The sequence below is a fragment of the Ictalurus furcatus genome, chromosome 4 (assembly GCF_023375685.1).
Source record: "Ictalurus furcatus strain D&B chromosome 4, Billie_1.0, whole genome shotgun sequence".
Taxonomy (NCBI): Eukaryota; Metazoa; Chordata; class Actinopteri; order Siluriformes; family Ictaluridae; genus Ictalurus; species Ictalurus furcatus.
This window is the reverse complement of record NC_071258.1, coordinates 6,276,122-6,300,000: the sequence shown is the minus strand read 5'-3', so window position 1 is coordinate 6,300,000 and position 23,879 is coordinate 6,276,122. Positions and strand designations below refer to the sequence as shown.

General features: G+C 39.2%; 1 protein-coding gene across 2 annotated transcripts in view; it reads left to right on the top strand.

The window, feature by feature from the left end:
* Positions 1-13,119, top strand: part of b3gat1a (beta-1,3-glucuronyltransferase 1 (glucuronosyltransferase P) a) — a 118,546-nt gene extending 105,427 nt beyond the window's left edge. For both annotated transcript variants that reach the window (XM_053622665.1, XM_053622666.1), the window contains 3 exons: positions 5,697-5,993; positions 8,489-8,592; positions 10,281-13,119. In XM_053622665.1, coding sequence (XP_053478640.1) covers positions 5,697-5,993; positions 8,489-8,575 — 384 coding nt within the window. In that variant the 3' untranslated portion in view covers positions 8,576-8,592; positions 10,281-13,119. The remainder of the gene's footprint in view (positions 1-5,696; positions 5,994-8,488; positions 8,593-10,280) is intronic.
* The last annotated feature ends 10,760 nt before the right edge of the window (positions 13,120-23,879 follow it).

The following is a 23,879-nucleotide window of genomic DNA, read 5'->3' as shown; positions in this document are numbered from 1 at the left end:
ATGTAGTTTTGGGTATACACAGATCTCATCCTTGGTCTTGGCTGCCTTAATGGTTTCTGTCTCTGTGACAGAAACTTTTATATCCTGCCTGTCTCCATTGTCATCTTCCTCACGTTTCTGTCATTCTCTCTGCTCTCTTTCTTTGCTCTTTCACTTACTTTTCCACATTCTTATCCTGGTAAAACAGACAGTAAGAACAGCAACTCACAGCAGCTATAAAAAATAAATAAATAAAAGGAGAAGAAAGAAATCAATACCTTCCAGCCATTTTTTCTCTAACAACTGTGTAATATTTATGCATATATCAAAACAATGTGTAATGAACTGCTGCAACCGGAGCTGAAGCATACATGGGCGACCTGAAAGCGTAAATGAAAAAGGCAAGTTTGGGCCTGAAGTGTTGGATTTCACTAAAATAGAACAATGCTGGTGGAGTCACTGAAAATAAATGGCCACGACCGTGAAGAACAGTCGTAGTTTCCGGCTCGTTCTGAGACTAGCATACAGTGCTGCGCAACATGGATGCATTTCCATACAGATTTGGAATACATCACACGTGTAATTAAAGTGCATGGTTTTGAATATGTTCTCAAGACACGAAGACCCGGCTCAAAACTGCTGACTCAGGGACGTTCTAAAACACTTTTAAAATATGTAACATTGCTTAATGTACTGTATATGATAACAACAACAAAGCAAAACCTATTTTTTATATTTAGATTTAGTCATTCTTTTGCTGGTAGACAGAAGTTATAATTGCCTAGCACCTCCGGGCTTGGGGGTTCGAATCCCACCTGTGCCCGGTGCGCGTGGAGTTTGCATGTTGTCCATGTGCTTCGGCAGTTTCCTCTGGGTACTCTGGATTAGTCTCCCAGTCCAAAGACATGCACTGTAGGCTGACTGGCATTTCCAAATTGTCCTTAGGTGTGATGCCAAATTATCATGTGAATGGGTATGTGAGTGTGTGTCCGATTGTGCCCTGCGATGGGTAGGCACTTCATCCAAGGTGACCCCCGCTTTGTGCTCCAGGTTCATTGGGATAGGCTCCAGGATCCCACCTGATCCAGTGTAGGACAAGCGGTATGGAAGATGGATGGATGGATGGATATTTAGTTTATGAGGTCAATTTAACACAGTTTTAACACTGTTTCCAGGTGTACAAATATACAGTATCTAGGTAAGATTATCCACTCAAGTCTGTTTTTGGGAAGTTCAAACCCTTAGGATATCTATTTGGGACCATTCGCAGCAATAGAAGTGAGTCATGCATGTAGTCGAGGACAAGACACTCAACAAGCTGCCTGCCTGATAGAAATGTACACCCAGTCAGATAAGTACATTACTCTGGAGAAGAAGTGAAAGTGATGATGAATTCTCAAGCTTTATAGGAATTCAGTCAGCAGTTCTCTCATCATTCTCTCAGCCCCAGAGGAAATGGATCCTGATGTCCTAAGCTCAAAACCTCAATCTGCGTGAAAATAAAAGTAGAGCAGCTCTCTGTTGCTGTGGCAGCGTCATTATTCAGCAACGTGGCGCACTCATTCCGTCTATCCTTCATCAATTTGTAGTCTGAATAAAAAAGCTACGCTATCAGATTCAAAACGGGAGTCGGAGTCGGAGCCGTACGCCGGAAACTCATCAATTAGTCTGTTTTTTTATGACTGTCTTCAGAGTTCACTACCTCGCTGCCTCTTTGACATCAACACAATCCCCAGCTCACTCTGTCAGACAGGCCGATAGCATTCAAGTATACGTGAATCTCCCTTTAGACTGTCCCGACTTCAGAAGTGCGGCTTGCCTCATCAGATCTCTCTCATCTCTCGCCTCTCCAACAGAGCAGAAAGCAAGCACAGCTCTAAGAATGGCCAAAACAGGAAAAGCACTGTACAGTAAACTAGGCCAGCCTGCTGCTGCCAGCCTTCCCCTGAGACTGTCCTGGATGTAGCTGTACTCTGTATTCCAGTAAATATCCAATAAATAATCTTTTTTTAAAAAAAAAAAATCAAATAAATAGTCATGTGAAAAAATAAGTACACCCCATGGAATTTTTTTTTTTTTTTTTTTTTTTTACATATTTAGACAAGCAAACATTTAATCCTCTTTGAAACAGTGCCTATTGATAAAGGTGATACACTGTCAAATGACACATAAAACTGACATTTTGTAGTAATTTTCACAATTTAAATAATAAAAAAAAACAACAGATCAGTCAAATTGAAAAAGTAAAGACACCCTTACATTTATCACACCTTCAAATCCATAAAATTAGAATCAGGTGTTCAAGATTGGGTGCCAGTGATTAGAACCTGCTTAGGGAGTGCAGGTTATTTATACCCCTCTCATATCTGTCTGGTGTTCCCTTTGCTATTGAGGTGTGTGGTGTCATCATGCCAAGATCTAAAGAGTTCTGTAAGGCCTTTAGGGAAAAAAATGTTGTGGATGCCTAAGAGTCTGGCAAGGGATTTAAAAAGATCTCCAAATTATTTGAAATACATCATTCCACTGTCAATTTGTCCAGGACTGGCTGTCCCAGCACACTCAGCCCAAGAACAGACTGTCTGATGCAAAAGGAAGTCTCCAAGAACCCCAAAATTTAATCACTTTAATCAATTTAATAATTTGCTAGTAAGTCTTGCAACTGTTGGTGTCAAAGTGCATGTTTCTACAATAAGAAAGAGATTTGACATGCATGGGAGGCATGCCAGGAAAAAGCCTTTGATGTCTAAATAGAACATTAGAGCAAGACTACTGTTTGCTAATGAGCATATAGGCAAGACCAGGCCTTTGGGAATAATGTGCTCTGCACAGAAAACAGTAGGTAACATCAGATTTGTTTGGTGCTGACCAAAGGCAGCTTTTCAGGTGAAGCACCTCATACCAACTGTGAAGCACGGTGGTGGAAATGTTATGGTTTGGGGTTGCTTCACTGCCTCAGTGACTGGACAGCTTGCATTCATTGATTCAACTATGAATTCTGCATCATATCAAAGAGTGCTTGAAGATAATGTGAGGCCACCTGTCGAAAGTTGAAGTTGAACTGAAAGTGGACCTTTCAACGGGATAATGATCCTAAGCACACGAGCAAATCCACCAAGAAGTGGCTCAAAAAGAAGAATTGGAGGATTATGGAATGACCTAGTCAAAGCCTGGATTTGAATCCCACTGGTAAGTTGTGGGGGGATTTGAAACATGCAGTACATGCAAGAAAACCCTCAAACATCATGGAACTGAAAGAATATTGCATGGAAGAGTGGTCAAAATTTCCAGCAAGTCGATGTCAGGGACCGTTGGACAATTATGCAAAACGCCTACAAGAAGCTATTTCTGTTGTACTTACTTTTTCCACAGAAGAATATCACATCTATTGATATTTCTGTTGAATAAATGTTATTCCAAAAGCTATTTTTCCTTGTGGTTTTGTGGTAATAGGCACTGTTTCAAAGATGATCAAATGCTTGTCCAAATATGTAAAAAAAAAAAAAAAAAAAAAAAAAAAAAAAAAAAAAATTCTATGGGGTGTACTTACACTCTCACACGACTGTATATGAGAGAGGTTTTTTTTATTCTTGAATGATAGGTACCTAGTGCCAAGTACAGTGTGATTTGTTGCCAAATGAATTGTAAAATGATTCTTGCACAGTTAGGGTAATGGAGTATAGATTACAGAATTACAGATAAGTAGTTATGGGACATGAGCCAGCCATCCCATTTATATTACTGATTCAAGCACCAGCTTTCTGTTGAATTTGACTGAAGTACAAAATAAAATAAGAAAAATGCAGCAGTTTCTCACTCCCTTTAGAAAAAACTTTCAGGTACTTCTGGCTGGTGGAGTACATGCAAGCACAGAACAACTACAGTGCCCCGAGCTCCATTTTTACCATTCATTAGCCTGATTCCTTTCATGTTGTGAACCACTCGTGTTGTATAGCAGACTATGGATGGAGGAAGCGAGCGAGGAGCAAGGAGGATGCAGAAAGATTAAAGAGTGCCTTTTTTTTCTTTCTCAGTCTGATACCTGCTTACGTCCAGTCGTGCCACTTTATCTGTTTGTGAGGTCTGTCTGTCTCACCAGTCCTCAGAGATCAGGGCATACAGACTGTCTGGATGGCTCTAATAGGCTCTGTGCACAAGCTGTCCACTTCAGCCATTAGGGAGAAAATAGTTTGGAGTGGGAGACCTCAGTAGCTCAGACAAACAAGGAGTAATTTTTTTGACTGGAAAAGGAAACGTCTGAACAAACCCTAATATAGACTGACTGACCACTTTATTAGGAACACCTGTGAACCTGCATTCATGCAATTATCCAATCAGCCATTCATGTGTCAGCAGTGAATTGCATGAGATCATGCAGATATAGGTCAAGAGCTTCAGTTAATGTTCAAACATATCAAACATCAGAATAGGAAAAAACTGTGATGTGATGAACTGGTTTGAGTATTTCAGAAGCTGCTGATCTGGGATTTTCACAACAATTGCCAGAGTTTACAAGTAGAACTCAACACCAGTGGCGTAGACGAGAATGCCTCCACCACCACCAAGTCTAGTCTTTCTTGTTACTCATTTGTATGCCCCAAATACCATTAAAATAGACATACAACACAGAAGAAGCTATTGAAGAAAAACTATTTCTGACATTTGACCTTGCTCTGACCCTGACCCTATTTAGGTCAATTCCAAAATCTAATCAGTTCATCTGCTGGTTACAACAACAATTCCAAATACTGTAAATCATACAAACATTCAAACACTCGTACTTGAGATATCATGCTAACGAGAATCTTGGACAACCTGAAAGCATAATGCCTGTAGGCAGAGGCATAAAAAACATCCAGTGAGTGGAGGCAGAAATCCTTTGTTGATGAGAGAGGTCAGAGGAGAATGGCCAGACTGGTTCGATCTGACAGGAAGGCTACGTTAACTTAAATAACAACACGTTAAAACCATGATGAGCAGAAATGCATCTCAGAATGCACAATACTTCGAACCTTGAGTTGTGTGGGCTACAACAGCAGAAGACAAAAGCATCTCAGACCACACAGCATGTCGAACCTTGTGGGGGATGGACTACAACAGAGGAAGACATTTAACTGAGGGGGTGTTTTAGGGGACAGGCCTAAAAATGTACTCATAACGCTCTTTCATTTAGTGGACAGAAATACAACAAACATGGAAATCAACCAAGCAATTTTTGGTCCAACAATCCAGAACATCCTGTATTAATACTGGAGTAATAATCCTCTAACATCAGCACTTCAGCTCTGAACCTAGGGTCTGTATTTTCAATGCCAATCCTGTACCATGCACAGTCCCCAGTGCCCTATGATGGCGCATTTGACAATTCCCAAACCAAAAACTCAAAGCATCATCAGCCATGTTAAACAGAATCTAACAAATACTGCAGAACTAGCACAATTACATGCTGCAATCGTAAATGCTTTTCACTAGAGTCAAATATGTAGAAGTACCTCAAAATTGTAATATTTAACTACACAGAATATGATTAATCTGTATTAATTATTTTTGATCATTAGACAGCCTTAGAAAAAATATATATTTACAGCAGTGTCATTCTAGTCTCATATTCAGTGCTTTCCAGAGGAGTATACTGAAAAAAATGTGAGACAAATTAACTTCTTCAGTAGTGTACACACTGATTAACACCTACTCTGTGCCATGTCTCTCTGTCTCCGCAGATGCGCTCCACGCGTAAGGTGTCCGTTTGGCCAGTAGCTTTTGTTGGAGGCTTGCGCTACGAGTCCCCCAAGGTCAACGCCGCTGGCAAAGTATACGGATGGAAAACAGTGTTTGATCCTCACCGACCTTTTGCTATTGACATGGCGGGATTCGCCATCAACTTGCGTCTCATCCTGTTCAAACCGCAAGCCTATTTCAAACTGCGGGGGGTTAAGGGGGGCTACCAGGAGAGCAGCCTGCTCCGAGAACTCGTCACTCTCAATGACCTGGAACCGAAAGCTGCTAATTGCACTAAGGTAACGGGGATGTTTTTATTATAAAATCAGTTTCACAAATTGAATCAATAGTTTTACGTTGTATTTCCACTGACCGAATAACCTTTATACGGCGTAGCAGGTCCGTAATTCCTGGTCCATTCATTTCCACTATATTGAAATTTAAAATATGTAGTAACTTATGTGAAAATGATGAGAATTATACAACAGCAGAGTTGCCAAATGGTGAGTTGCCCAGGTGGTTTATTTCATATTCCGCTATTAGCTTTTGATTCATAATTGCCAGGTGGACAAGTAGACTGAAGAAAACTACTTCTTATTGACTTAACAAAACATTTCATATCAAACAAGTCATAGGGACTCCCATAACAACTTTCTCACTTTTTATCGATATCACAAACACAATGTACCACATTAGAAACTTTGCTATGCTATGCGGTAAGATCTAAAGAGCTCTGAAAGGCCTTCAGAAAAAAAGTTGTGGATGCCTATGAGTCTGGTATAAGGATTTAAAAAGATCTCCAAATTATTTGAAATACATCATTCCACTGTAAGGAAAATTATCTACAAGTGGCGCAGATTTCAAACAACTGCCAATTTGTCCAGGACTGGCCGTCCCGTTAAATTCAGCCCAAGAGCAGACCGTGCAAAATGAAGTCTCCAAGAACCCCAAAATTTAATCACAGGATCTGCTAGTAAGTCCTGCAACTATTGGTGTCAAAGTGCATGCTTCTAGAAATCAGAAAGAAATTGCACAAATTTGACCTGCATGGGAGGCGTGCCAGGAAAAAGCCTTTTCAGTAAAAAAAAGAACATTAGAGCAAGACTACAATTTGCCAATGAGCATATAGGCAAAGACCAGGCCTTTTGGAATAATGTGCTCAGGACAGTCGAATCAAAGATAGAGCTGCTTGGCCACAGTAACCGCAGACATGTTCGGCACAGACCAAAGACAGCTTTTGAGGGGAAGCACCTCATACCAACTGTGAAGCACGGTGGTGGAAATGTTATTGTTTGAGGTTGCTTTCCTGCCTCAGAGTCTGGACAGCTTGCATTCATTGATTCAACTATGAATTCTGCATCATATCAAAGAGTGCTTGAAGATAATGTGAGGCCATCTTTCTGAAAGTTGAAGTTGAAGCAAAAGTGGACCTTTCAACAGGATAATGATCCTAAGCACACTAGCAAATCCACCAAGGAATGGCTCAAAAAGAAGAAATAGAAGGTTATGGAATGACCTAGTCAAAGCCTGGATTTGAATCCTATTGAAATGTTGTGGGGGGATTTGAAACAGGCAGCACATGTTTATATGAACACAAACATGCATACATAGAGTACATACATGTCAGATTTTAGACCTTGACTTCAAGTACTCCAGTATATTTTCTTGCATTCGTTTTTGTACTTGCATTCTCAAGTTGCAAAGTGAACCCCATATGAACTCAACCTGAGGCCACAAAAAATTCATACAAAGTTGAAACTAAAGAGCATGTGCTGAGAAAGTATGAATCCTAACTCACTGTTTTCCCTCCATAGAAGATTATGCAGTGGCTGCAGTAAAAATTTCAGACCACCTCATATGAAAATGAATCAGGAACGAGTTTTTGTTGTCCTATATTTCACTTCATTTTCACCAGTCTCTACCTATTATTAAAAGTATATTATTTTATACAGTATATGCCCTATAACACTATAAGCAAATTACTTCAGTTATTAAATATTTAACTATTAAATACCAGGGAGTTACCATATCGTAAAACACACACACACGTGCACGCATAATTAATCCCACTACTCAAATCAAATGCCACAGTTAGCCTTTTAACCTGGTTAAGTGGGCATGAGGATGGAAGAGTCAGCTCTCAGTCACTCAGGGCACGAGGGAATAAATCTGAGGGAAGAAAGATGAGGTTTATCTTATCCTTTATGAATAATCAGTATGAAGGACCATCTACACCTAAGCAAACATTATTAGTGCCTTCCTCGGCTCGAACGCTGCAGCCGCCTCACTGCTTATTTCTCAGCACAATAACAAGTGTTTCAGAGGAAGCGGGGTGGTGCATATTTACAGGAACGATCAGGAAGCATGATGCTGCATATTTATATTAGTTATTAGGCAGCATGGTGGCGCATATATTACCTATCATTTTTGAATAGTTGATGGACACAGTGTAGAATTGAAATCTAGTTTTCGAAGCATTCATTTGAGTACACTGTTTTTCTCACAGTGTTCAGTTTGGAAAAGACTGCAGCTGGTACACCTCTGCTGAGAGCTTTGCATATGTGTGTGTGTGTGTGCGTGCGTGTGTGTGTGTGTGTGGAATAGAAGTGGAGCCAAGTGCACTACAGCACTGAGAATTCAGTGTTAGGGAAACACATCACACACTTAGAGTTGTGAACATTTTGAAAGTTTAAACCCTGCAGATGCACAAGAGCAGAAGACATTTTGTTGTTGTTGTTGTTTTTTGTTGGATAAACTGGATAAATACTTTCGATTTTATGATACATTTGTGCAGATTCTCGTGTGGCACACAAGGACAGAAAAACCTGTCCTGGTGAATGAAGGCAAGAAAGGTTTCACAGATCCAAATGTGGAAATCTGACATGTTCTTCAACACTGGTAAGTAAACAACACACACACACACACACACACACACACACACACAGCCTCTCCTGCATGTTACTCTTGTAAATGTTCTGTTTTTCTCCATGGCTCATTTCAGTGAGAAAGAGATGAAAATGACCAAAAAACAATAAACACTTAAAAAAAAAGTGAATCATTTCTTGCATGATGAAAACTGATCTCGTAAAACATTCATCCAACTTAATACAAATGAAAATATGCCATAAGAAAAGGCATTCAAGTGTAAAATCAAGCAGGATGAATGTTTTTATGTGATGCAGCCAGACGCAAAGCAGAGTCACTGCTACAGCACCAAAGTGGATTATTTTTCAATAACAGCACATCAGAGGGGGGAAAGAAAAATATGAATATGTGTTACCAGGACAGCCAACCTGACTCAAAGTAAACACAGTTGTGCCTCAGATTCTGCCAGATGGCACAAGTATACCAGAGAACCTTCAGGAAAGCACAAATGACTTTTTTGTTTGGCGGGTGGAGAATAACGCTGACATGGCCGATCTGGATGGATGTAAAATCACAGCATAATAGGAAATCGGAAATTACCCCTGGAACCCTTGTACATTTAATCCCATCCAAACAGATCTATGGGGACATAGATTGCTTATCAATCTTTAAGCAATTTCTTTCTCCTGTTGTCTTTACAGGAGAGCACATCAAATTAGCCAAAAAAAAAAAAATCAACATAAAATAGCCTAAAAAACCATAAAATAACCTACATTCTGCTCACACATTACGATTTCCTGACCCCGATTTAGAAACAAGCTTCATTAAGAAAGAAGTAACTGCCACTGCATGAGATGGAAGAATATAAAGCAAACTAATAGGATGCTTCTGGCAATCTCTGGCAACCCCAGAGGCGTGAACTTCCTGCAGGTGACTTGCTAAATCTGAATGGCATACTATAACTATGCACTTACACCATGCACTATATACTCTACCGTCTAGTGTATGAATTTTAGAAGGATAGTATCGTCTCAAATGAAAGACGCATTAGCAGAATACCCAGAGTCAATGAAAAACTCATTTCTTCATTTTACTGTTTATGTCAGTGTTACTGTTTATGCCCAACAGGACCTCAGTCACCATCAGACAGTGGCCTAATCGTCTCCTCAGGCGAATTTTACTCGGACGATTCAAAATGGTTGTGGCCATGGCTGCTGGCAATGTGAACATTTAAGTCACATAGTGCCCCACAAATGCAAAACGTAGTAATTCCGCCTCGATTTAGTGTGTATTTGGTACACACTCCTTTCTTTTTTAAATCTGAGCAAATTTGAGCTAGCGTGAGCACCTGGTAGCCCTTCCCCGCTTCCGCTACATAAGCAAACCTTCGACCGTTGAGTGCATGAAGTGTCCAACATTCCACAGTTCGCTTTTACGGTTCAATAAGTGCATCGCACGGACACTTGAAGTGCACTTCTTCTCGTTGGAATTTTCAATGTGTACACACTACTCGCAATATTTATACTGCAAAATGGCGTAGAATGGTGCATAAGTATGCGATTCAGGACACAACTCAATTTAAGCAGCTGCAGCTCTAAAGACGTGCAGATTTCCCTGCGTAAATATTTTACACTTAAAGTTGCTGAAAATAAAGTGACATTTAGAATGCTGGGGTTTTTTTGTTGTTTTTTTTAACTTATGCCTGTTTCAATGTGTTTCAGGCACTTGGATCATTCGAGGCCCTACAGGAACAAAGAGGCAGCATCTCAGAACCTAACCTTCAGACATGATTTCTTGTTCCTGCTAACTGCAGCAAAATGAACTGACTACCATAATTAAATCTTTCAAAGCACAGATTGGTTCAACAAGGCAATATCTCACGGTATTTTGTAGGTAAAGCTGTTTATGATTGTAGAAAAAGACAGGAAGTGAAACAGCAAAACATCGACGCATCTGTTCTCAAGCAACACACACACACACGCAAACAGCAGAGATGCGAGGTCCCTGACTCTTCCCAGAACAGGAGTGTATTACCGAAAAACACACACTGGATTTGGCGCGTACCCGCTGCACGAGGAAGGACGAATCATCTCAATCTGGTTGCTCTTAATAATAAATAAATAAACTCAGAGACAGAACTCTTTTCAGAGATTAACACCTGCAGTACATAGAAGGGAATGTGTTCTTTTGTTTGGTTTTGTTTTCTTATCTTAACACAGTGTCTCCTGTTCATTCAATGTCCTTTTGTCCGTCGTGTTCATTCTCTTGCTAGTTCAGAACTACTGACTTCTTGTTCTCTGCTTGACTAAAATACAGGTTCTCAAAGTGTTTCAGGAGCGTAACTGCGATATTTACTCACATCCCGAGCCTAGCAGCCATGTTGGATTCCACAGTGAGTGACCATATAGCACTGTTCTTATGACTAGAAATGAATATGAGCGGCACTTAAATGTTTTGGGGGTTTTTTTTAGTTGTTTTTTTTTTGGGTGGGGGGGGGGGTGGACATTATAGTATTGTAAATATGAACAATCATAGGCTTTAAAATGAAGTGTTCTAGCATTAAACCGAACAAAGCAATGTAACTACTGTATTTATAGTAACTGAGTATATAGTGAGATTAAAGACATCAACATGCCACAACAGAAGCCTTTGCACATGCTCAGTGGGGGTAGAAAAAGCGTCGCGTTTAAATGCGGAAAAAAGCGTCGAAGAACAAAATCACAAATAGTAAACTGGACTTCGTGTCACGACGTAAGCCATGGATTTTTTTTTTTATTTTTTTTTTAGAGGAGTCCTCTCAGGCGAAGATGCAAAGCTAATATGAGCCCAGTGGCAGCTTTGGAAGGGGGGTCTGCAATAAAACCTTCGCAGTATTAACGTATTAGGGAGATTCTCACAAAGCCCTCTCCCTGTATGGTTTATCATTTTTAAACTGTTGGTTGTCTGCTATCAAAATGAGAAAAGACGCCATAAATGATGTCAGTTTTGGTTCAGATCGTAATCTACAGCCACCATAAACGCCGTATAATAAAACATAACAAAATAAACGGAAGCATTTAAGTGTTCGTAAGGTATCAGTGGTGCCTTCAGGGGGGTTAAAAAAAAAATGTTTAAAAAAAAAAGGCTCGTAATATTACCTGCATGCCACAGAAGCTTCTCCTTTTTACGGGTAGAAATGAGTTCCTGTGCACAATTTCTCACTGCTATTGACAGGCTAAATATAGCTAATCAAGCACAAGATCCTGACCTTGTAAAAAATATTTAGGAAAAATTGCTATTGTCTTGTATACATAAAACCTTCTCAACACTTGAGCTCCTTTACGTGCTATCGTACCTCATTTGATCAAATCCTGTTCCGAGTTTAGCGATCGGATGATTACCTGGTAACGCTTCATGTTTTATATTAGACGTTAATGAATAGCTAATGAGTATATAAGTAGTGAATACAGCACTGATTTGAGAACATTAACAAGAAGTCGAGTAGCTTTGCCTGTTTTTTTTTTGTTGTTGTTGTTGTTTTTGTTTTTTAGCCCCCAGACACACTTGACACGCTATTAATTTGGCTTCACACTCTGATGATAATTAGTGCCTATTAGTGTTTCTATACACTTATCTTTTTATCATAGGTGTTAGCGGTTTCTCAGTAATTACAACTGTCTTTCAGGACTTCTGACTGTTTAAATACTCATATAACACCGAAACCTGATAAATGACTATCATGTGAAGACCGTTTTCGCATTTCCTTAAATACGCAAGTATCTTGGGATTTCCCGTCACTTTTACTGCAAAAACGATATCGAGGGGAAATATTTCTCATCATGAGATGATTAGGATAAACCATAATCACGAAGCATCTGATTTTCCAGAAGTAAATACTTTTGTATTTGAACAAGACAAATTTATGCCTGATTCCCACCGTGGCCCTGTGTGTGCGGAGTTTGCATGTTCTCCCCGTGCTGCTGGGGTTTCCTCCGCGTACTCCGGTTTCCTCCCCCAGTCCAAATACATGCATGGTAGGTTGATTGGCGTGTCCAAAGTGTCTGTAGTGTATGAATGGGTGTGTGAGTGTGTATGTGAGTGTGCCCTCCGATGGATTGGCACCCTGTCCAGGGTGTACCCCGCCTTGTGCCCGATGCTCCCTGGGGATAGGCTCCAGGTCCCCCGTGACCCTGAAAAGGATAAGCGGTATAGAAGATGGATGGATGGATGGAAATTTATGCCTGAAATTAGTGCAAATCATATTTTTACAGGAAATATTACATTTACATTTACATTTATTCATTTAGCAGACACTTTTATCCAAAACCACTTACAAATAATGAAATACAATTTTTATACCTCTATTCAAGACGTTTTGATTGGTTAAGATATTTTTTTTTTTTTTTTTTTGCTGTTTCCACTATAAAATTAGACCTACTACAATGCAAAAAAAAAAAAGACATATAAGCAAGTGAAAATATTTCGAATATATATTTTGAATATCACTCTATTAGACTTTAATTAATCTGCACATTTCCAGAAAGAGTAGTTATTAGAGACAGGAAGCAGGTACACTGTAAAACCGGATACATTCATTTAACTCAAAAAATTTGAGGAAACTTATTACCTCAACATTTTTAAGTTGATAAATCAATTTCTTTAAGCCAAATACACTTAAATATAACAAAAATTGTACTCAAACTTTGTAATTTAAGTGTATTTGGCTTAAAGAAATTGATTTATCAACTTAAAAATTTTGAGGTAATTAGTTTCCTCAAATTTTTTGAGCTAAATGAACTTATCCGGTTTTACAGTGTAGCACCTACAATAATAAGGTTAGAATAAGAGAACAGTAACTGAATTGCTAATGTTGCGATATAACTGCTGTATTCACTATTTATATGTAAATAATAAAAATGACTGCTCTTATAGAGAAGTAATCAACAACACAAAGCAAACTGTTACCACCCTTAAGTTGATTATTTTACAGTAACATCTTGAAGTGTTTTCCTTTTACGCCACAGCAATTTGCCAACTATTATCATTTTTATTTTTTAAAGAAAGACTCGTAATAGTTTTAGCGATTTATAGTTACAATATGAATAATCACGCGGTAATACCTGAATTAATACTTACTATATCATGAACTAATGATGAGTTAAGGCATGTACTAATCATGAACTAATCGAGAGCTAATCTTAACTATGATGTGAGTCTTATGAATTCATGCCTGAATAACAACCACCTTAAATACACGTTAGTACATGTTCGTTAGGTAATGTATTAATTAACACACAGTGGTGAACTAAATCAAACATGCTCTATAAGCAAGAATATGAATTAAATGTGCATCCTTTTTAATCGTTTATATAATTTGCCATGTGCGACTGTGTACACAAACATCACTGGATGGCGCTGGATTACTTTAATCATTTTTTATCCTTGAGCCTTCTTATTGAACGTAGAAAGACGCACTAATAATAAACACCAATAATTTCATCTCAACCCGTTTCACATCATCCACCATCCATTTCTCTTGAAATCCCACTGTAGTACTAGTACATGTTCTGGATGGCTAGGACCCGGAACAGACCACTGTTCTTTTGCCCACAAGGGTTCATTTAAAAGAAGGATCGATGTCAATTATGAAAGTTATCCAGCGCCATCCAATGATGTTTGTGTACGTGGCTGCACATGGGAAATTATATAAACGATTTGACATTATGCACGTTTAATTTGAAATATTCTTTCTTATAGAGCATGTGTGATTTAGTTTACCCCTATGCGTTAATTAATACAGTGACTAAGAAACGTACTTAAGGTGGTCGTTATTCACGCATGCGTTCATAAGCCTCACGTCGTCGTTAAGGTTATCTCTTCATCAGTTCATGATTAGTCCATATTTGAATAAGTATTCATTCATGTACGAGTGCATGATTATTCATGTACTGTTACTGTAAAGTGTTACCGTTACAGTTCCTCTCGATGTTGTGGAACGTCCACAAGACAACTTTTTGTTACAACTTTGGTTAGAGTCGGTCCTCTCTTGAGGTTAATAAAACGAAAACGCAGCTCGTCATGTTACCGAGAAACCTTCGCAGCCAGCACTACAGTCAGAGCGGTTATTCTAGAAAATGATCCGAAATCAGAATCAAAAATTTCACGCCGCATAAGTATAGCAGACTCGTGTATTAGCTATGAACGTCTAACGCCGTACACGACCCCCTGTACTGAAACGGAACTCTTTCATTAAATTTGTCCTCACCCATACAGAGAACATCTTTTGTTGTTATTTAAAAGACACGTCTCTACTTACAGTATCTTTATATAATTCTTACAAAACTCTTCAATCCTTCCTCATTTCAAAAGACTCTTGAGCTCGCAGTGAAAGCGTTTGACTAATGAGCGACAGAAATGAGGGGGGAAAAAAACACGGACAAAAGCCCGAGCAGCCCGAGCAGGTGTCTAAAGCGACACTCTGCCTCGTCTCATCTCAGCTTCTTCATATCCACAGCCATCCTGCTGCCCGATTATACACTTCTCTTCATCACGTTTTAAAGAAGTTGAGAAGCTTGTAACGTTTCCTCTGCTTTTATTTTTTTCCCCGAGACACTTGACGCACCATTAATTTGACTCAACGCGCTAACGATGATTATTTGTGCTTGCTTTGTTTTCTCTGAAGCCTTCACACCTTCAGTGCACTTTGAAAAAATGATTTCCAGCAGGTCTCAATGTTGTTTTGTTTATTTATTTATTTATATATATATATTTTTTTTTTATCGCTGCATGGTCTGCTTATTATCACCTGCCTGAATACACTTCATTAGCACATGAATATTTGGTGCAACTTTTCATCCAGGATTTATCAAAGCCACGTTGATTGAAATGTGCTAAGAATCGCATGGGTAATTGTTACTTTAGTAAAAAAAAAAACAAAAAAAAAAACCAGATTTATTTGAAATAACAGACGAAGCTGGATTTTGCAGTTGAGTCCTTATTTCATTTGAGACCCTGCAGCCACCTGAATTCATTCCCTACAATGTAAAAATATATTTTTTTGGATTTATACTATTATTGATCTACTTATTTATTGTATTTATTTTACAAGCTAATGTCCTGACTAAAGTGTTGACATATCAGCTCAGATTAATTAATCTCATCCCTCAAAAAAATCTGAATAAAACCTTTTATCCGAGATGAAACTGAGATCAGTCGGCGTGTAAGGAAAGAGATCACAAGGTTTCTTTGTAGCCCTGTAGCATTTCTCTTTAGTTGCCAGGTGTGTTGTTTTCACCACCTCTTGCCTTGACGTTTTCCACCTTCCCTGCGTTTGTAATATAAACTCATAAGCCATGATAATATTCTTGCATTACTTGAAGAAACTATGTTCGGTGTGGTCACTGATATTTCGTAGAAATGCACAGTATAACAACATCTCACTGAGGCAGAGTATTTATGCTGGTCTTACTGTTTGCATCGCTCACACACACTCACACACGCTCACACACACACACACACACACACACACACACACACACACAGCCTCTCCTGCATGTTACTCTTGTAAATGTTCTTCTGTTTTTCTCCATGGCTCATTTCAGTGAGAAAGAGATGAAAATGACCAAAAAACAATAAACACTTTAAAAAAAAAACCCAAAAGTGCATCATTTCTTGCATGATGAAAACTGATCTCATGAAACATTCGTTCAACTTAATACAAATGAAAATATGTCATAAGAAAAGGTATTCAAGTGTAAAATCAAGCAGGAGGAAAGTTTTTATGTGATGCAGCCAGACGCAAAGCAGAGTCACTGCTACAGCACCAAAGTGGATTATTTTTCAATAACAGCACGTCCTGAAGTATTTTTTTATTTCTGTTACACAGCAGAGGGGGGAAAAATATGAATGTGTTACCAGGACAGCCAACCTGATTCAAAGTAAACACAGTTGTGCCTCAGATTCTGCCAGATGGCACAAGTATACCAGACAACCTTCAGGAAAGCACAAATGACTTTTTTGTTATCCTGACATGCTGTACTAGCAATAAAAATAGACAAAATTTCCCATTTATCCACCTGCGTAACTCAAGAAGTCAAGAAAATGTGTTGAAAGTGCTACTGAACATACGACTGGATTTGGTATTAAATAAGAAATAACACACAAGGGTTATAAGAGGAATATATCACAGTGACTGGTAACAGTGATTCGTGTTGAGCCGCATCACAGCACCCAGGCACGGATTATTTTCCTATAATATAATGACACATTACCAGGATGCACTATGGGAAGAAGACAAGCCGGTAGAGGCAGTGTGATCCTCTGGGCAATGTTCTGCTGGGAAACCTTGGGTCCTGGCATTCTTATAGATGTTACTTTGACACGTACCTAAACATTGATGCAGACCAAGTACACCCCTTCAGGCCAGTGGCCTCTTTCAGCAGATTAGTGCACTCTGGAACACTGCAAAAATGGTTCAGGAATGGTTTGAGGAACATGTCAAAGAGTTCAAGGTGTTGACTTGGCTCCAAATTCCCCAGATCTCAATCTGACTGAGCATCTGTGAGATGTTCTGGACAAACAAGTCCGATCCATGGAGGCCCCTCCTCACACCTTACAGGACTTAATGGATCTGCTGCTAACGTCTTGGTTCCAGATACTACAGCACACCTGCAGAGGTCTTGTGGAGTCCATGCCTCAACAGGTCTGAGCTGTTTTGGCGGCACAAGGGGGACCTACACAATATTAGGCAGGCGGTTTTAGCACACACAAACAAGTCCAAACTTGTGTCTGTGGTAATCGTATGTGTACTAAAGATGCGTTAAATTAAGGTCAAACGCTCTGAAGTATTCCTTTAATTGGTGACCTTCTCGCTCTCATTATTGATCAGTTTATTGATCACACAGGATAATCTCTGGTAAATCAGCTAAGCATGTAGGGACAGCTTCATATCTGCTATTCTGCAACTGTGACTTCGAGAAGCAGGAGAATGTGTCTGTCAGAGCCTGTCCTCACTGAAGTAATCTCCTGTACTGGGATAACAGAGTGTCATCATAATCTGAGAGAGCCTCCATCAGAGACAATGGCAGGTTTCATGTCAATATTAAAACCTGCGGAGGGGAACAGCAATTACTTACTATGCCACATCTTATCAAAGTAAATGTTCAGGGAGTGTTGGTTTTGTCGGGAGAAATGGATTACTCTGAATTTGTAGTACACTACTGAGAGCGATACAAGGCGAGCGAGTGGGTGGATGAAAGATCTGCAATGGGACTGAGAAGTCGTAAACACTAAAGAGCAAGACACCAACGCACCTTTATGTTGGATAAGGAGCCTGCAGCCTTTCCAATGGATAGGACTTATATTTTCTTACTAAAGCCTAGATGTGACTATGATGCTCAGACACAATGGATAGATAGGAGTTTCAGTCAAATGTTGCCCAAGTGGTCATCCTGAGAAGATTGAGCTCGAGTCCAAGGTTGAATGCTGGAAATAGACCTGAGATTGACGTAAAATGATATAATAACTTCACAGTTTAGTATGATTGAGGAAATAAAATTTAGTGAAAGGACTCCGTAAATAATTAACATTATGCCACAGTGGTATTGACTCCTTCACTAATTCATCTGTAGTAAGTGCTTCAATTCAGTCAGCGTTACTGTGGGAAAATTCACCCAGAACTCCATGGGAGGGCACCATGTACATTACGTACACAGTGTAGCCAGTCCACCTACCTGAATGTTTTTGGACAGTGGGAGGAAAACCTGGAGAACATGCTGAGAAACTCCATAAAGACAGTAACCCGAACTCAGAATCGAATACAAACGTGAGGCAACGATGATACTCCCTGTAACACTATGTACACAGTGTACCCCCACAGGTACTGATAATTGCACCAAACACATTGTTTTAAAACTTTAAAAGAATCAATGTAGAATAACACAATACTTGATATGTTTTGAAGGTTGTCCACTTAGAGGCTTTAGTAAGAAAAGATGAGTCCCATCCATTGGAAAGGCTGCAGGCTCCTTATCCAGCTTAAAGGTGCTCTTGTGTAGGCAGAGGTGATTCGAGGGACTTTAGGACCCCCAGGCAGGACAACGCAAAGGACTGAACCAACTACACCAATCAGCCATAACATTAAAACCACCTGCCTAATATTGTGTAGTTCCCAGTTGTGCCACCAAAACAGCTCTGACCTGTTGAGGTATGGACTCCACAAGACCTCTGAAGGTGTGCTGTGCTATCTGGTACCAGGATGTTAGCAGCAGATCCTTTAAGTCCTATAAGTTGTGAGGTGGAGTCTCCGTGGATCGGACTTGTTTGTCCAGCAGGATTGAGATCTGGAGAAATTGGAGGCCGAGTCAACACCTTGAACTCTTTGGCATGTTCCTCTAAACATTCCTGAACAATTTTTGCAGTGTAGCATTATCCTGCTCAAAGAGGCCTCTGGCATTTAGGAATACTGTTGTCATGAAGGGGTGTACTTGGTCTGTAACAATGCTCGGATCCTTATGGTTGCCCATTTTTCCTGCTTCCAACACATCAACCTCGAGAACTGACTGTTCACTTGTTGCCTAATATAAAATTGAAAGATGCCAATGTAACAAGATAATCAGTGTTATTCACATCACCGGTCAGCAGTTTTAATGTTATGGCTGATCGGTGTATGTGCAATATGATGAACCAGCTATAGGATAAGGGTCTGAAAGTGTCAGTGTTACTATACAGTATATACTGCATGTAGTGCTAGATCAAGCTTCCCAATTAGATAAACTAATTACCTTCTTCAAACCATGCACCGACTCCTAGCTTGCCAAAATGGTGCTGGAGTAGTGTTCCATTACATCATTACATTATTGCATTATTCCTCTTCTTCTTTCTTCTCTTTCTTTTCTGGCTTCCAGAAAGGCAAGTCCTCTTCATTTTGAAAAGCACAGCAAGTCAAAATAAACTTGTGTTGGTCCCACATACTTGCCAGATGGGGCCACCTTTAGGGGGGTTACAGGTATTGCTCATTGGTGGTTTTGGGGAGTTCTGCGCTTTGAGATTTGACAATTTCATGGAAAGTGTCCAAAGCAAGTGCCTGCATTACCTGTCCTGTAGCTACGGCTCTGGCTGTAGGATTTATGTCGGGCTTTTATCAAAACTCCTGAGGTAAAATTTGAGTTTCTATGTAACTTTTTCTTTAAATGACAGTGTTAAAATAATTCCCCTTATTATTATTATTACTATTATTATTATTATTATTATTATTATTATTATGACTGTTTTCCAATTTTTTTCCTTAACTCGCAAATTCTTCCTTTGTTTTTACTAATTGCGCATGTATGACACTTTTAAAAATTTGTTGATGGCATACATAGTACTTCATAACAATGTTGGAAATGCAAATTTATGGTTATTATAAAATCATTATCATACAGGCTGTATATGGGCTTCATAAATAAGTGAATTTATGAACCGAGGAAAATGATTTTTAAAAAAGCAAAGTAAACACTACTCATTTAATAACTTAATAAACTTATTTCAACATCAGGACCTTCATACTGTAAAGCGGACTGGAAAAAATGTGAACTGGACATCTCTAGTTCCAGGTTTTGTTTTTAGGGAATCATTCCTTCAGCACATAAAAGCTTTATATAATGCACCCAAGGCCACTGTGTTCCAATAAAAGAATAACCCAACAAACTTTCAAGAATATCATTAGCATTACATTAGCAAGTAATTAGCATTACACTAGCAAGTCTATATGCAGATTATATCATGTTTTTGCAGAATCCCAAAAGCTTGCATAAAGAAGTCACTAAGTGAATCAATAAATAAAAAAAATAAAATAAAATAAAATAAAATAAATCAGATTACTTTATAAACCAAAAGGGTATAAATGTATTTTCCGTAATGGTGGTCAGCTAGCAAACTAACCTTACTAGTACGCTTTTTTATTTATTTATCAATAACTCAGCTCATACGTTCCATTCAACTGAAGTGGTTTTAATGGAAATGTGCATTTAGCTTTATGTTAATAAATCTGTAGAAGCAGAACCAGATATTTTTTTATTTTGGGGGGAACGTTAAAATATGCTATTTTTAAGTCCCTAAAGGACTAACTTTATAAAGAGGCTAGAATCAGAGCAAACATTGTTTCTACATTGTTCAGATAAATTACTCAAGGCAAAGAAATATGTTAACAAATCTGTTTTAAGAAAGAAAGAAAAAAAAAGTTTCACTAACCAAATATATCACTTGCACTGTAGCTGCAGTGTTATTTGATTTTTATCGTATACGGAAATTCTTGACGTTGTTTACTCAAGGAACAACGCAATGTTAGTTTTATTCTTTCTATAGCTCTATTAAAGTGTCAAGGAGCTCTGGTCAGGTTTCAGGTCCAGAACTGGAGAGATGTTATCTCTCCCCCTAATGGACAAATGGACCACTGCATTTCCAGGACTCGTTAAACAAAGAGCTGCCATGTTGCGTCTGTAATATATAAAAACCTCTGTGGTTATCGAGGTACATCACACAATGTATACACACGATATACAAAAGGTCAGACTAGATTTCTGTTGATTTTGTCCTGTTTTGAATTCTTGTCATGCTGAGGTATACACACACATTTTGGAATTCTACCAGGAAATTGTTAAATAGCAATATTTTTCATCTTTCTCCTTTCAAAAACTATGTTGGATGCAAACGATTACAAGAATACATGTGGAATCAATATACTGTATACCAGCATGGCAAAAAAGACCACTGGGAGATACTGGGACGTATTAGTGGTGGCCTAATAATACAAGACGAGCTGAGATATTAGAGCTGCTGCTAAATGTGAATATAGTATTGTTTGATTGAACATTATATTTAATATAATTAAATGATAACACCATATAGTGTTTGACTTCGCAGCGAGAACAACTGTACAAGATTTCGTCAGTGTTTTATAGGGTATAGTTCACTTGCTAAGTAAGCAGTTAACTATCTAGCATGATAACTAGCTGATTTGCTTTTATATACACCTGAGATTTGCCTTGTAGGTTTTTTTGTTTGTTTGCATGCTTGCTTTAAATAACTTTTTGATCCTGCTAACACCTTGGAGCAATTTTGTTAGTTTGTAAAAGAAGCTGTTTCAAGATTTTGTGTGGAAACGATCCTTAGCGCTACACAGCAGTAGCCTCGGTGCCTCGGGCTTCCGAAAGATCATTTAAGAAACTTCACTTGAGCCAGTAAAGCAATGAAGTGGCCGTGAAGATGGCAACTAGGACTCCCTCAATGGAAAACGGCGAGGAGAAGTCAACAAAGACGAGCGATATTGGAATAAAGGCTATGCTCGTTTAGTCTTTAGTGTTTTCCAACTCAGCATAGTGCTCGATTTTCAAGTAAAGTAGAAAAATTGTGTATTTGTGTGCTTGGATTTGTCAACAGATGTTACAAATTCAACAGTCGACCATCAGCTCGGCTTCGTTTCTAGTGCCATGTTGCATTAACGTCCTTTATCCAGACTGACCCACTTTACCATGCTGATTAACAGCCACTGTGACAAACCCATACAAAGTGACATGTGCAATTTCACATCCAAATTGAATCAGCAATCCATAAGGGCACGGAGATAATGAAAAACAATTGTGTATCGGGAGAAAAGATCATTTCCTCGTAGGAGGTCAAAGACTGGCTGTGCAGAAGGAATATGATAAATAAAGAGGGCACTTTCAAAAATAAGTAGTGGAGTAACTGAGTTATGAGTCAACATATCCCTTTGGCTGTCGACTACGAACGCTCTTGCGGCATAGATTAAAACAAACCCCTGCAGTACTTGGTTTTTAATTAAGTTGCTGATTAGATGAAATGATCATATTACTTTACTAGCTGTGGGTTAATGATGGAAGAACAGTCTGTACAGTGTCATTGCTGGGTTGGGAAACAAGCGCTCCAAACAACTATTCAGAAACGGATCCGATACTGATAACAGGCAAGAACTGTGGTTCTCAAAGTGCACTTCGAGGAGAACAAGAGGGCATGTGATTTTGTTACGTTGGCGGAAATGTCTCTAATCTCTCAATCTACGCCTACAACATAGAACAATGTGGCTAATAATGGAGCAATACATGTATACAGTATTCATCCATTTTCTATACAGCTTATCCCACAAGGTCGTGGGGAACCTGGAGCCCAGTTAGCATAGTGAACAAGGCAGAGTACACCCTGGGCAGGGTGCCAATACATCACAGGGCACACTCACATACACATTCACACACCCATTCATACACTTTAGACATGCCAATCTGCCTGCGATGTATGTCTTTGGACTGGGAGAGGAAACCCCTGCAGCACAGGGAGAACATGGAAACGCCGCACACATAGGGCAGAGGCGGGAATCGAACCCCCAACGCTGGCGGTGTGAGGCAAACGTGCTAACCAATACCATACACACTACCACTGTGCACCACCTGAGCCATGTCGCTGAGGCATGTCAAGTTTATGTCAAGGTAATTATGATTGACACATTACATCATTATTGTTGTTTACCAAACATTCCCAGCTTGAGGAATAAAAGTGAACTGCACTTATTAAGCCGTGAGAGGTTCACTATTGTTGTGCAGAAAAATATACTTACACTATTACATACCTCGGGTCAGTATCGACCCTATAAACTATTTACAACAAATTAAATATAAAACAGATATTTTGGTTGATAAATAGATACTAAGAAGGTGAAGGTCCAATGTGAAAAAACTATTTCTCTTCACTGGAACCAAGAGGCCCAAACATGTTCCAGCACGACAATGCCCCTGTGCACAAAGCTCAACCCCACTGAACAAATTTGGGATGAACTGGAACACCAACTGTGCCCCAAGCCTCCTCACCCAACATCAGTGCCTGATCTCACTAATGCTATCAAATCCCCACAGCCACATTCCAAAATCTAGTGGAAAGCTTTCCCAGAAGAGTGGAGGCTATTATAAAAGCAAAGGGAGGACTACATCTAGAACAGGATGTTCAAGCAGGACATACGGATGTGATGGTCAGGTGTCCACATACTTTTGGCCAGAGTTTTACAAGATGACTCGCTTAGAACATCATACTTCGTAAACGCTCACCTAGTAGGGGGGAAACACTGTGTGATATTGTATCTTTTCATTCGATACAAGGCTCTTGATTCAATGACGAAGGCTATTTGTCAAAAAGTAGCACTTATTTTACATGACATGTTTATGAAACGTAATCAAGCCTATACTCCTTCTCCTGCTAAGTAGCGTCCTCTTTATCTCGAACCAAAAGAGGCTAAAGGGTTTCAGACGCTTCTCCAAAACACGCTTTCTTTTCCACGAGCTAATGTGATAGCTACT